Consider the following 13,429-nt stretch of genomic DNA (forward strand, 5'->3'; position numbering starts at 1 on the left):
TGTGGTCAACCCTTCAAGAAGTGCAGTGAGTTGTTCCGGGTCAGAGAGGAAGCTCCGAAGCCCTGGGCTCGCGCCGGCCAGGCCTGCACAGCGGCCCCGGGGCGGTTGTCAGGTCCGGCCGGGCTCGCGAGCCAGGCGGGCCCGTGTCGGGGCGCGGGGAGGGAGGTCGTGGTCCGCAAGGTTCGGAAGAAGACGTGGAAAATGGCCGGCGGTCATGCGCCACAGCGGCCGTTGAGTGACCCAAAACCGACGCGGCGGGGCCGGCGGACGAGGCGGGCGCACGGGCGGCATGGCGGCGCGCCGCGGGGTCACGGAGCGCGCAGGGCGCAGGACGCAGGCGCGGCGGCCGGGGGCGGGGCGGGGGCGGGGCCTGGCTGGGGGCGGGGCCTGGCTGGGGGCGGGGGCGGGGCCTGGCGGGCGGCCGTGGCCCGCGGACGCACTGCGCCCCGGGAGGTGAGAGGGGGCCGGCCCGGCGGAGGCTGGCGCGGGCGGCGCTGTCGTCGTGGTCGTCGTCGTGGCCGTCGTCGTCGTCGGGAAGGGCCATGCTGCCCGCCGTGCAGGCGAGTCGATCAGAACCAGCAGAGAACAGCCAGTGGATGGGGGTCTTTCCTAAAGCCACGCCGGCCCTTCTTGGGAGGCGCCCTGGAAGCTGCTGGAAGACGCCGGCAGCGCTCGCAGGCGGGGCCGCCCGGCGGGCTGGGCGGCGGGCGAGACTGGATGAGGCCTGCGGGTGGACGAAGCCACCGGCCCGGCCCGGCCCGAGAGGGGAGCAGGGTGGGGGGAAGCCCCCGCCGGCCTTGCCGTCCGTCCGAGCGGCTGCCTCTCGCAGGTGTCACGTCGTAAAAACGGATTATTTTGGTATTTACAGCTGACTTGCTGCTGATCATTCCCCGAAGACAGACGCCTTGAAGGACATATCGCCATTAAAAAATACTAATAATACTAATAATAGCAGAAGTAAAAATAAGCATTAACGAAGCTTGGGTTACAAAATGGAAGTGGAAGAAAACAACGTCCTGGTAAATGCCACTCTTCCTACCCACCTGTATGATTCCAATCCTGTCTAGGCCCCTAGCATTTCCTGGGGAGTTGAACCTTAGAATTTGGTGAATTTAAGGTAGAATATATAAGTGGAATTTCTATTTAAAAAAAAAAACACGCTTGAATGTAAACTTGGGAATGGATCACCTGGAGATGTTAAAACTACAGCCTGTTGGGAAAAGATTGGGGAGAGGCAAGAATTTTCCTTTCTATAAGGCTTCCAGGAAGATGCCATTGGTGTGGGCACCAAGGCTGTGGATGCCTGCTGTGTAATGGGTACATGTGCAGTTGGGCACTTGCAATATGGCTAGAGCAACTGAGGAAGAAACGGAACTTTAACTTCATTAATTTCAAGCTTAAAAATAGATACTGGGGAAAAACAAGAAAAAAAAAAGTAAGCATCGGGGCAGTGGCCATAGTTTTGTGATACATTACTTGCCCAGCATGTATAAGGCCTTGGGTTCAATCCTCAGCACAGTCAAAAGAAGCGAGGGAAAGAACGTTGCATCTGTAGGATGTTTCACTTATTGCAGGGGACCGAACCCAGCGCCTCACCTACGCAAGGCAAGTGCTCTACCACTGAGCTACAACCCAGTCCCACTAGTACTTTACTTACTTTTAAAAAACATTTTTGAAGCCGGGCGTGGTGGCACATGCCTTTAATCCCAGCACTCTGGAGGCAGAGGCAGGAGGATCACCATGAGTTCAAGGCCAGCCTGAGACTAATTCCGGGTCAGCCTGAACTAGAGTGAGACTCTACCTCGAAAACAACTCCCCACCAAAAAAAATATATATTTTTTACTTATTTATTTGCAAGAAAAGAGAGAGGAGACAGAGAATATGGGCTTGCCAGGGTCTCCAGCCACGGCAAACAAACTCCCAAGTTCACGTGCCACTTTGTGCATTTAGCTTTTCATGAGTATGGGGGGAATTGAACTCGGGTCTTTAGGCTTTGCAGGCAAGCACCTTAACTGATAAGCTATCTCTCTAGCCTTTAGTAATTAAAAAAAATATATATTTATTTATTTAATGACAGAAAGAGAGGGAGAGAATGGGCGCACCAGGGCCTCCAGCCACTGCAGACGAATTCCAGACACATGCACCTCTTGTGCATCTGGCTTACATGGGTACTGGGGAATAGAACCAGGGTTCTTTGGCTTTGCGGGCAAGCAGTTAGCTAAGCCATCTTCTCCAGCCCAGTACTTTATTTTTTATCAGACATGGCTACTTTAGGTATCAAGTGTCTTTTGTTTTGTTTTGTTTTTGGTTTTTCGAGGTAGGGTCTCACTGTAGCCCAGGCTGACCTGGAATTCACTATGGAGTCTCAGGGAGGCCTCGAACTCACAGCGATCCTCCTACCTCTGCCTCCCGAGTGCTGGGATTAAAGGCGTGCGCCACCACACCTGGCCTCAAGTGTCTTTTGGTTTGCTCCCCTATAGTGTTGGAATATAGGAACAGCAGGAGCAGCTGTTACACATAAACCTTATAAATCCTGTGTTTTTTTTTAAGAGTGAGTCTGTTAAAGAAAAGATTGTTCTGATTTTATTTGGGATTGCTACAGTAGAATTATCACAAGAGGGGTTTAACTCTGGATAAGTAAAGCAAGGGTCCACTGAGGATATTCATGCAAGGAGTGGACGTGGGAGGGTAGGGCCAGTGGGTGGAAAAGTAGGATAAGACAGCCATTGAAATAGTAAGGGTGATGAGATATCAAGAGTGGGAGATTGGCTCATTAAGCTGATAGAGCAGAATTTTTGCCAAAACTGGGCTATGCACTCCAACGTCTGGGACTTGGACTGGGGTTAAAAGAAGGTAGGGAATGAAGAATGGAGGGCTGGAGCGATGGCCCAGTGGTTAAAGGTGCTTGCTTACGGAGCCTGGCGGCCCCAGTACCCAGTATAGCCAGATGAGTAAGAGAGTGAGATTGGGAGACAGAGTCTTGTTAGCCAAAACAGTTTCCTATTTTCTGTCGGTCTAGACCACAGGCTTTGGCAGTTCACTCCTTGTAAGGCCTACTGTGGTTGGGAGGTTTGTGATGGATGTTGTTAAGTACACTCATTGGTTATGTATCCTTCCACCAAAACTATGCTATAGGAAATCGAAAGCCTGGTTCTCACATAATGAAGGAGGAGGTGAGCTGTGGAAGAAATCCAGAATTGTCTAATGATTTATGGATAGGGGTGTTTGAAAGCAACTGTTATCCAAAAATGAGGGGGTGTGAGAGGGACAAAGAAAGCTCCTCCCCTTTCATTGTATGTTTTTTGTTTTTTGCCTTAAATTCCTTAAGAACTCTTTTTTTTTCTGTTTAAAACCTTGCAGTACAACAGTGTGCTTGATGATAATTTTAAAGAAGTTTGTCCAGAGAAAGTAATAAAGTTTAAACCTCCATTATACAAACAACGGTATCAGTTCGTTAAAGATTTAGTGGATCGCCATGAACCCAAGAAGGTAATTCTTTTTCTAAGAAGTTAAGTGTAAGATTGTCTTTATCAAATACACTAAGAAGGGTAGACTTCCTTTTCTTTTTTTCCTGAAGTGCTGGGAACCAAACTCAGGGCCCTGGCATGCTAGCCAAGACTGACTACATCCCCAACCCAGGGGAGACTCTAAAGTTTATGCATTGAAGAAAATGTATTTCTAAGTCATAGGACTCCTGTTATGTTGCCTAGGCAGGTCTCCGAGTCTAGGCTCAGGGTAGCCTTCTGCCTCAGCTTCTCAAAGTTGAGACTCCCAGTTTGCCCAGTAGGAGACTCTTCAAGGAATGACTACAGCATGGAGCAGGTCTTAGTCACAGCATCCCACGGTGTTTCAGTCTTAAACAGAGGACTTTTATTTTACATGGAGCAGTCAACCAGGTCACAAAGTGAGGAGGTCATTAACATAGTCCTAAAAAAGGCCAGGCAGTGTTCTTTTACCCCAAGGCCAGCTGAGTTATGGAGATACTTTAATTTTCATTTTTTAAAAAGTTTGGGTGAATTTTTTTGTTTTGTTTTGTTTTTAAGACAAGAGCTCCTATATTCCAGGCTGGCTTCAGAAGAGAGAGAAAGACAGAGGCAGATAGAGGCCTCTAGCCACTGTAAATGAACTGCAGATGCGTATTCTACCTTGTGTATCTGACTTACGTGGGTGCTGGGGAATTGAACCTGGGTCCTTAGACTTTGCAGGGAAGTGCCTTAAACCATTAAGCCATCTTTCCAGCTCCCCCTTATTTTACGACAGGGTCTGGCGCTATTGCCCAGGCTGGTCTCAAGTACTTGGGCTCAAGGGACCTTCCTGTTCTCCACTCCAGCCTTCCTCTCCCTCCCTGCCCAGTTGACTGGGGACTACAGGCATGTATGACTTGGCCTGGCTGGGCAGGAGAGACGGTTTCCTCAGCTTGAGGAAACAAAGTTCGGAGGCATGAAGGAAGAGAAAGCTTGAGGAAAGTGTGTGTTGTAAAAGGGAATTTTGGGGGCCAGTCGTCCCAGTAGCATGTGAGGTGGGGAATGTAAACTAGAAGTCTTACCTAAGATATGAAGAGCGGGCGGGCGGGGGTGGTTCTTGGAGGTGAGCTGTTTCCTGGAACACAAAGTGTAGGTGGGTTCCTTTAGCCCCTTACTGGGAGCACAGGGTTCATCATTGCAAAGTTTAAAATATTTTCTTTATTTATTTGAGAGAGAGAGAACGAGAGGAAGGGAGGGAGGGAGGGATAAAAAGAAAGAAAGAAAAGAAAGAAAGAAAGGGAAAGAATCGGTGCGCCAGGGCCTCCGGCTGCTGCAAACAAATTCCAGATACAAATTCCTAGTGCATCTGGCTTACTTGGGTCCTGGGGAGTTGAACCTGGGTCCTTATGTTTTGCAGGCAAGTGCCTTAACTGTTAAGCCATCTCCACTGCCCCCCATTGCCAAGTCTAAATGTGAAAAAAATCTGAAGTTTGTATTTGTTTTTAATGGTACAGATTCCACATTTCTGGACAGTTTAGTCAGAATGAGAAGCAATGTGGTTCTGTAGCCACAGGTATTGTGCTTCTTGTCTTAGTAAGTGGGCCCAGATGGCACACACCTGTACTCCCAGTCCCAAGGTACTTGGGAGTCTGAGGCACAAGGCTTGGGGTCAGCTGGGTAACATAGGAATCTTAACTCAAAACCAAAACAGGCAGCGCATGGTGGCACATGTCTTTAATCCCAGCACCAGGGAGGAAGAGGATCACCATGAGTTCGAAGCCACCATGGGACTACATAGTGAGTTCCAGATTAGCCTGGGCTAGAGTTGAGACCCTACCTTGAAAAAGAAAATGAACTAAAAGAGAAAACCAAAATGATTATAGAGGTAGCAAATCAGATGATTGGCCTGCTTAACATTGGAGGAAAGTCTTACCTGGTTGCTATGCTAATGAACTTGACATTGCCACTATAGGTGAGAAGTTGGTAAGGTTTTCTTTTCAGTGCTGAAGACTCAAGACTCCTTGCGTAAGCTTCTCTTACCTTCATTACACTCTGGAGTCTTCTGCACATGCGCATGGGATGTGGGCATTTATGTCCATGTAGCCAGCTAGGCTGCATCTGTTCCGTCCCACTTCTGAAGTGGCCTTTTCTTTTTTTCGAGGTAGGGTTTCACTATGTAGTCTAGGGTGGCCTCTAACTCACGGTGATCCTCCTACCTCTGCCTCCTGAGTGCTGGGATTAAAGTGTGAGCCACCACACCTGGCTTGAAGCGGCCTTTTTGACAGCTCAGAGTTCATGTAGAATTTTATGTTGTTTATCCAAAAAAATAAAAATAAAGAAAAAGAAAAAAGAGCTGGGTGGATGGCTTAGCAGTTAAGGTGCATGCCTGCAAAGCCTAAGGTTTGATTATCCAGGTCGCACGTAAGCCAAGTGCACATGGTGGCATATGCATCGTGGAGTTTGTTTGCAGTGGCTAGAAGCCCTGTTGTGCCCATCCTCACTCTCTCTCTGTCTTTGTCTCAAATAAATAAATCAATAAAAATAAAATCTTAAAGTTATAAAAAAAAAACAGAATTAAGAAAGGAATAAATGTGAGGTTTTAGGGAGATTTGTTTGCTGAAAGATGATGTTAAGACTCCAACTTGTGCTGGGTATGTTGACACGCACCTGTAATCCCAGCACTGGAAAGACAGAGGTTGAAGATCCCTGTACATTTGAGGCTAGCCTGGTCTACATAATGAGTTCCAGGCCAACCAGAGCTCCATAGTGAGATCCTATCTAGAAAACAAACAAACAAAAAAACCAAACAACAACAAAGAACCCCAGAACTCCCCAAAGACTCCAAGCTGTGATTCTGAATGAGAAAACTGTGCCTGATTTTTCACTTTTCCCGCCTTTTTTGGCAGAGTCTCACTTAGTCCAAGCTGGCCTCTCTGGTACTCATATTATAGGCATAGATTGCCATGCCCTGTTATTTTTTTGAGTCAATATAGACAATAAGCAGTTATTCTGAATAGGAATGGCTCTATTTTAATTTCATTCATTTATTTATTTGAAATAGAGAGAGAAAGAGGCAGATAGAGAGAGATCATCATACTTCTAGCTACTGCAAATGAACTTCAGATGCATGCACCTCTTTGTGCTTTTGGCTTTACACGGGTACTAGGGAATCAAACCTGGGTCCTTATGCTTTGCAGGCAAGTAACTTAATAACTAAGAAATCTATCCAGCCCTCTATTTTCTTTTTAAAATCAAACACTGATTTGCCTCATATTAATATACTAATTTTCCAAAAGATCGTTCATCTAATTACTTTACTGTGGTTTTACTACTGATACACAATTCCCCATTTCTCTAGTTTTTTTTAATTCCTATTTCTCCAGCTGTGAATGTCTTGGAAATGACATTGTATCTCATCTGTAGGTTGCAGACATGGGATGTGGTGATACCAAACTCCTAAGGCTGCTGAAAGTCTACCCATGCATTCAACTGCTTGTTGGGGTAGATATCAATGAGGAAAAATTACAGTCGAATGGGTAATACTTCAGTGCTATGGTTGGGATGTGGTTTGTCCCCTAAAGGTGCATGTACTGGGAGATTGATCCCGACTGGGAAGTGGGGTCTAGTAGAAGGTCTTCTGGTTACGGGGTCTCTACCCTCATGAATGGGTTAATGCCTAGCTCTATTTTTTTTTTTTTTGTCTTTTCTTTCTTTCTTTTTTGAGACAAAACCATGTGTTATAACCCAGACTTACTCCCAACCTCAGCTTTCCCTTGGGTTATAAGCATGTGCCACCATGCCTGGCTTCCTGCCTGTCTCTAGGGAGCAGGGTACATTTCATAACTGGATCAGCTCTGAGGGAAGGTCTTCTCACATGCATGTGCTTGGTCTTTTCATACCCTGTTTTCCTTTCTACTTCTCTGACTTATATGATAAAGTTTTAGATTCTGAGAAACCTAGAAATTAGTTTTAGAGTTTTTTTTCTTCTAGAGAATAAAGAGCTAAAAAAAACACAGATCTAAAAGGACCGAAATATTAAAATGAGAACAGTATCTAAGCTGGGCATGGGGGCTCACTTGTTTAATCCCAATACTCAGGAGGCAGAGGTAGGAGGATCACCTTGAGTTTGAGGCCAGCCTGAGACTCCATAGTGAATTCCAGGTCAGACTGGACTGGAGCAAAACCCTACCTAAAAAAAAAAAAAAAAACACCCTGAGACGACAGAGTTAATTCCAGGTCAGCCTGGACCAGAGTGAGACCCTACCTCGAAAAACCAAAAAAAAAAAAAAAAAAAAAAAGCCTCAGTATCAAATATTTAAAATCTTGTTCTCATTGGCCTACCTTCCACTGTGAGATTAAGTTGCCCTGTGGTCTAGGGTTTAGTACAAAAGAAAAGAGGGCTGGAGAAATGGCTTAGTGGTTAAGGCATTTTCCTGTAAAGCCAAAGGATCCTAGTTTGAATCTTCAGGACCCACGTAAACCAGATGCACAAGGGGGCGCATGCAGCTGGAATTCATTTGCAGTGGCTGGAGGCTCTGGCACGCCCATTTTTTTTCTCTCTCTTTGCCTCTTTCTCTCAAATAAATAAAACATATTTTTTAAAAAATGAGGAAAGCAGGTCAAGTCACATTTACATCAGTGTAGGTAGAAAGTGATTAGCAGAGGGTCTGAGTTCTAGCAGTGGGAATTTCTTCCCTTTGATTTTTATGGTGGAGGGATAAAACCCAGGCTCTTACACATGCTAGGTAAGCGCTCTGTCCTTGAGCCATATCCCCAGCCCAAGAATTTCTAAATAGATTGTGTTTGCAATGTTTCTGACTTATGTAATTTTTTTTTTGCAGGCATTATTTGTCTCCTTATTTGGGAGAGTTTGTAAAACCCCGAGATCTAGATTTGACTGTCACCTTGTATCATGGCTCTGTTGTGGAGAGAGACTCTCGTTTGCTTGGATTTGACTTGATAACATGTATTGAATTGTAAGTTTTAAATTGTTTTAATTGTTAGTCTAAAAAATATGAATTAGTCTGAGTCATCTTATTACCTGAACTATTTTTTCTTTTTTTAATCTTTTTGTTTATTTTATTTATTTGAGAACGACAGAGAGAGAAGGAGGCAGATAGAGAGAGAGAGAATGGGTGCACCACTCTAAACGAACTCCAGACGCATGCGCCCCCTGTGCATCTGGCTAATGTGGGTCCTGGGAAGTCAAGCATCAAACCAGGGTCCTTAGGCTTCACAGGCAAGTGCTTAACCACTAAGCCATCTCTCCAGCCCCTGAAGTATTTTTTAAATTATTTTTAAATTAGTTATGTACACAGTGTGTATACAGTCGTGTTGGTACCATTGTTAGCCTCCTCCCTGTCCTCTCCCCTCCACAGGGACCCTCCTTCTTGAAGAAATGTGGGTCGTGCATTGTGGGAGTAGCCATAAGTTACAGGGAAGAGGCAATGTCTCTGTGCATAATGTACCAACATGTGGCTCTCACATTTTTCCGCCCCCACTTCTGCAAAATTCCCTGAACCATATTGGGTTTGTTTCAGGTCTACTTGAGTGATGAGGTCTTGGGAGCCTCTCTGTCTCTAGATCTCGGGTTTTGTAGGAGTTGACTGTTCTCTGTGTCTATTTCCCTTCATCCTTGTGCTGGTACCAGGTTCACCAAGAAAGTAGCACTCTTGCTCATTTCCCCAGTTACTCTATGGTTTCAGCTGGGGCCCTGGTGAGGTGTGATAGACTGATTGTCTCCTCAGGATCTATGTCCATCTGACAAAGAGAAGCAGAATCTCTAATGGAGAATGAAGTCAGCACCAGATAAATGGGATAACCATTATTATTTTAGAGAGAATTTAATAGGTGTAGGCCCTCTTGTAGTCCACGATTGGTGGGAGCTTGATAATGGAGAGTGGACTCATTTTTTGGATATGGTTATGACTTGTTTCCCAGCTCCAGCCATGGGTTCCATTCCACTGAGCAGATCAGTTAGCCAAATCAAGAGCAGTTGGTTACTCACCATGGCTGTGTGCTACTATTGTACTTGTGTGAGCATCACATCAGATTGTTTGCTGCTGAGTAGCTTAGACCACAAGTTGGTTGGACAGATGTTGGTCATTTCCCCCCAGTTGCTCATGTAGCACCTTATGGCGGTAGATTTGCTAACTGTCTGGGGATTGACTCTCTTCCAGATTCCAGCCAGGTCACTCGTGCTCTTTACCAACAGCAGCAGGGTCTTACTACTAACCTTTGGTGGGTAATCACTCTGACAGAAGTCTGTCTTTTTTTTAAAAATTTTTTATTTATTTATTTGAGAGCGACAGACACAGAGAGAAAGACAGATTAGAAGGAGAGAGAGAGAATGGGTGCACCAGGGCTTCCAGCCTCTGCAAACGAACTCCAGGCGCGTGCGCCCCCTTGTGCATCTGGCTAACGTGGGACCTGGGGAACCGAGCCTCGAACCAGGGTCCTTAGGCTTCACAAGCAAGCGCTTAACCGCTAAGCCATCTCTCCAGCCCAGAAGTCTGTCTTCTTTTGGGAAACCTAGTTAGTAGGTCTCTCTGATCAACAGCTCATTGTGGATGTTAACCACATGCTAGTACTGGGAGTTACAGGCCAGTGCCAAAGAAAAGAAGGAAGAAGAAGATAGATAATATAAGAGAGAGAGAGAGAGAGAGAGAGAGAGAGAGAGGGAGGACTAAAGAGATGGCTTAGTGGTTAAGGCATTTGCTGCAAAGTCAAAGGACCTTGGTTCAATTCCCCAGGACCCACCTCAGTCTCCCTAGTGCTGGAATTAAAGGTGTGCACCACCACATCCAGTTATGTATTATTATTTTTTTAAATTTTATTTATTTGTTTGAAAGAGAGGGAGAGGGAAAGAATGGATGCACGCACCAGGGTCTTTAATCACTGCAAACAAACTCCAGACACATGTGCCACCAATGGCATCTGGCTAACTTGGGTACTGGGAAATTGAACCTGGGTCTGTAGGCTTCGCAAGCAAGTGCCTTGACTGCTAAGCCATCTCTCCAGCCCCTGTGTTTTAATTTTTAATATTATTTTTAAAATTATTTTGTTTGTTTATTTTTATTTATTTATTTGAGAGTGACAGAGAGGAGGCAGAGAGAGAGAGAAGGAGAAGAGAGAGAGAGAGAAGAGAGAATGGGCGCATCAGGGCTTCCAGCCTCTGCAAACGAACTCCAGACGCGTGCGCCCCCTTGTGCATCTGGCTAACGTGGGTCCTGGGGAATCAAGCCTTGAACCGGGGTCCTTAGGCTTCACAGGTAAGCGCTTAACCACTAAGCCATCTCTCCAGCCCTATTTTTATTACTTTTAAAACAGGTTCTCATGTAGGCTAGGTTGCCCTTTAGTCACTATGTAGCTAAAGACAATCTTGAACTTCCTATCCTACCTTCACCTCTAAAGTGCTGGCATTCCAGGTGTGTGCCGCTCTGCTGGTTTATAGTGGTGGGGTTCAAGCCCAGAGCCTCGTGTGGGGCCTGCATTCCTTCACCTGAGCTGCATCCCCAGCCCTTTGTATTTCTAAGATGAGGGCTATCAGACAACTCTTCTGTTTTTTTATATTATTTCATTTTCTGAGGGGGTAGGGTTCTACTCTGTAACCCTGGCTGGCCTGGAACATCCTGTATAGACCATGTTGTCCTTGAACTGGGATTATAGGCATGAGTCATAACATCTGCTTTATTGTGATATTTTTACAAATATATCAGTCTCTTGCCACTGCAAATGAATTCCAGAAGCATGTACCATTTTGTGTATCGGGCTTTATGCGGGTACTGGGGAGTCAAACCCAGGCCATTGAAAGCAAGTGCCTTTAACCAATGAGCCACCTCTCCAGCCCTGTTGTCCTCTTCTTCCTTTTTTTTTTTCAAGGTAGGGTCTTACTCTGGCCCAGGCTGATAGCAGTTTGGGAGGTGGAGCCTTGCTGGAGGAGGTGTATAGTTGGGAGGGCAAGCTGAGGGGTGTTATAGCCAGCTCCCCCTTGCTAAGATTTGGCTTACTCTCCTGCTGCTGTCGTCCAGCCTCTGTTCTGCCATCTTTCCCCCGCCATCATGAAGCTTCCCCTTGAGATTGTAAGTCAGGTAGAAAACTTGTCCTCCATCAGTTGTTCTTGGGCAGTTTCCCAGCCAGGCGAGGGTGACTACTGCAGCGCCCTGGGCTTTTCTTCTGCCAGCCTTAGAATTGGTTGTTTCTCCAAGGAGCTGTTGACTTTATTTGGAGACTGGTGTTGAGAAACCAAGATGGGTGCTTGTTAATTATCTTCTTATACCGAGGAGCTTTCTTTGGGGTCAGTTTGTCTGGTTGTGTGTTCAGGTTGAGTTCTAAGTTCTAGTAATGTGCACTATTCCTCCCGAGCAAGACGCTTACATTAAATATGTATTAATACTCTTACTGAAATTCATATTTTTACTGCCTGGAGCATCTTAGGCATCTAATGAATATAGCATGTTCATTAGAAACTCATGAAGATCAAAAGAGTAAAGAAGGTACACATAGGCCATTATATCCCCAGTAATCTGTTAATCTAATTACATATATATAATATCCTTCCATTAAATCTTCCCCTCTCCCCTTATAGCCCCTTTATAGCTTGCTGGCCTCTCCTACTGACTTTTGCTCCAACTCACATACAAATATAAGCACTCATTTAGGATATTTATTTACTTAGGATCCACATATGACAGAGACCATGTGGACATGTGGCATTTGAGTTTCTGGGCTTGTGTTAGCTCGTTTAAAATAATCCTTTCCAAGAGCCAGGCGTGGTGGCACATGCTTTTGATCTCAGCATTTGGGAGGCAGAGGTAGGAGATTGCCGTAAGTTCGAGACTACATAGTGAATTCCAGGTCAACCTGGGCTAGAGTGAGACCCTAACTAAAAAAAAAAAAAAAATCCTTCCCAGATCCATCCATTTCCCAGCAAATTTCATAATTTCTTTCTCTCTCTCTCTCTTTCTTCTTCTTCTTCTTCTTTTTTCTGCTGAATAGAGCTCCATTGTATAAATGTACCACATCTTTATTATCCACTCATCAGTTGAGGGACATCTAGGCTGGTTCCATTTCCTAGCTACTGTGGATTAGAGTGGCAGTAAATATGGATGAGCAAGAATTTCTAGGGTATTGAGACATTAGGATATATGCCTAGGAGTGGTGTAGCTGGGTCATATGGTTAATCTATTTTTAGCTGTCTAAGGAACCTCCACATTAATTTCCACCATGGCTATACCAGTTTCAATTCCCACCAACAATGGAGAAGGATTCCTCTTTTTCCACTTCCTGACGAGCATTTGTTGTCGTTTGTTTTCTGGATGATAGCCATTGTGACAGGAGTGAGAGGGAATCTCAAAGTCATTTTAATTTGCATTTTCCTGATGGTTAAGGATGTAGAACATGTTTTTAGATGTTTATAGGCCATCTGTATTTCTTATTTTAAGAACTTCCTAGTTCCATAGCCTATTGTTTTGATTGGGAGGTTTGATTTATCACTTAGTTTGAGCTCTTGTATGTACTGGATATTACTCCTCTGTCAGACGTATAGCTGGCATAGATTTTCTTTCTCCCATTTTGTAGGTTGCTTCTTTGTCCTAGTCACAGTGTCCTTTGCTGTTCAAAGCCTTGTAATTTCATGAGGTCCCAGTGGTTGATTAATAGTTTTACTTCCTGAACAACTGGGGTATGTTGAAGGGTTTCCCCTACTTTTTCCTCTAGCAGTTTCAGAATTTTAGGTCTGATATTAAAGTCTTTGATCCATTTGGACTTGATTCTTATACATGGAAAGAGACAAGGATTTATTTTCATCCTCTTTTCTTTTTCTTTCTTTTGTTTATTGTTTTTTGGTTTTTTTTTTTTTTTTTTTTTGGTTTTTCAAGGTAGGGTTTTCCTCTAGCCCAGGCTGACCTGGAATTCAATATGTAGTCTCAGGCTGACCTTGAACTCACAGTGATCCTCTTACCTCT

The 13,429-nt window shown here is 45.0% G+C and overlaps 1 protein-coding gene across 1 annotated transcript in view; it reads left to right on the forward strand.

Annotated features, from left to right (window-relative positions):
• The first annotated feature begins 873 nt into the window (after nt 1-873).
• The window catches only part of Henmt1 (HEN methyltransferase 1), a 38,159-nt gene continuing 25,603 nt past the window's right edge, over nt 874-13,429 (forward strand). Inside the window, exons 1-4 of the mRNA XM_045137863.1 lie at nt 874-1,019; nt 3,361-3,489; nt 6,888-7,000; nt 8,306-8,440. Coding sequence (XP_044993798.1) covers nt 993-1,019; nt 3,361-3,489; nt 6,888-7,000; nt 8,306-8,440 — 404 coding nt within the window. The 5' untranslated portion in view covers nt 874-992. The remainder of the gene's footprint in view (nt 1,020-3,360; nt 3,490-6,887; nt 7,001-8,305; nt 8,441-13,429) is intronic.

The sequence above is a fragment of the Jaculus jaculus genome, chromosome 19 (genome assembly GCF_020740685.1).
Source record: "Jaculus jaculus isolate mJacJac1 chromosome 19, mJacJac1.mat.Y.cur, whole genome shotgun sequence".
NCBI classification, from domain to species: domain Eukaryota; kingdom Metazoa; phylum Chordata; class Mammalia; order Rodentia; family Dipodidae; genus Jaculus; species Jaculus jaculus.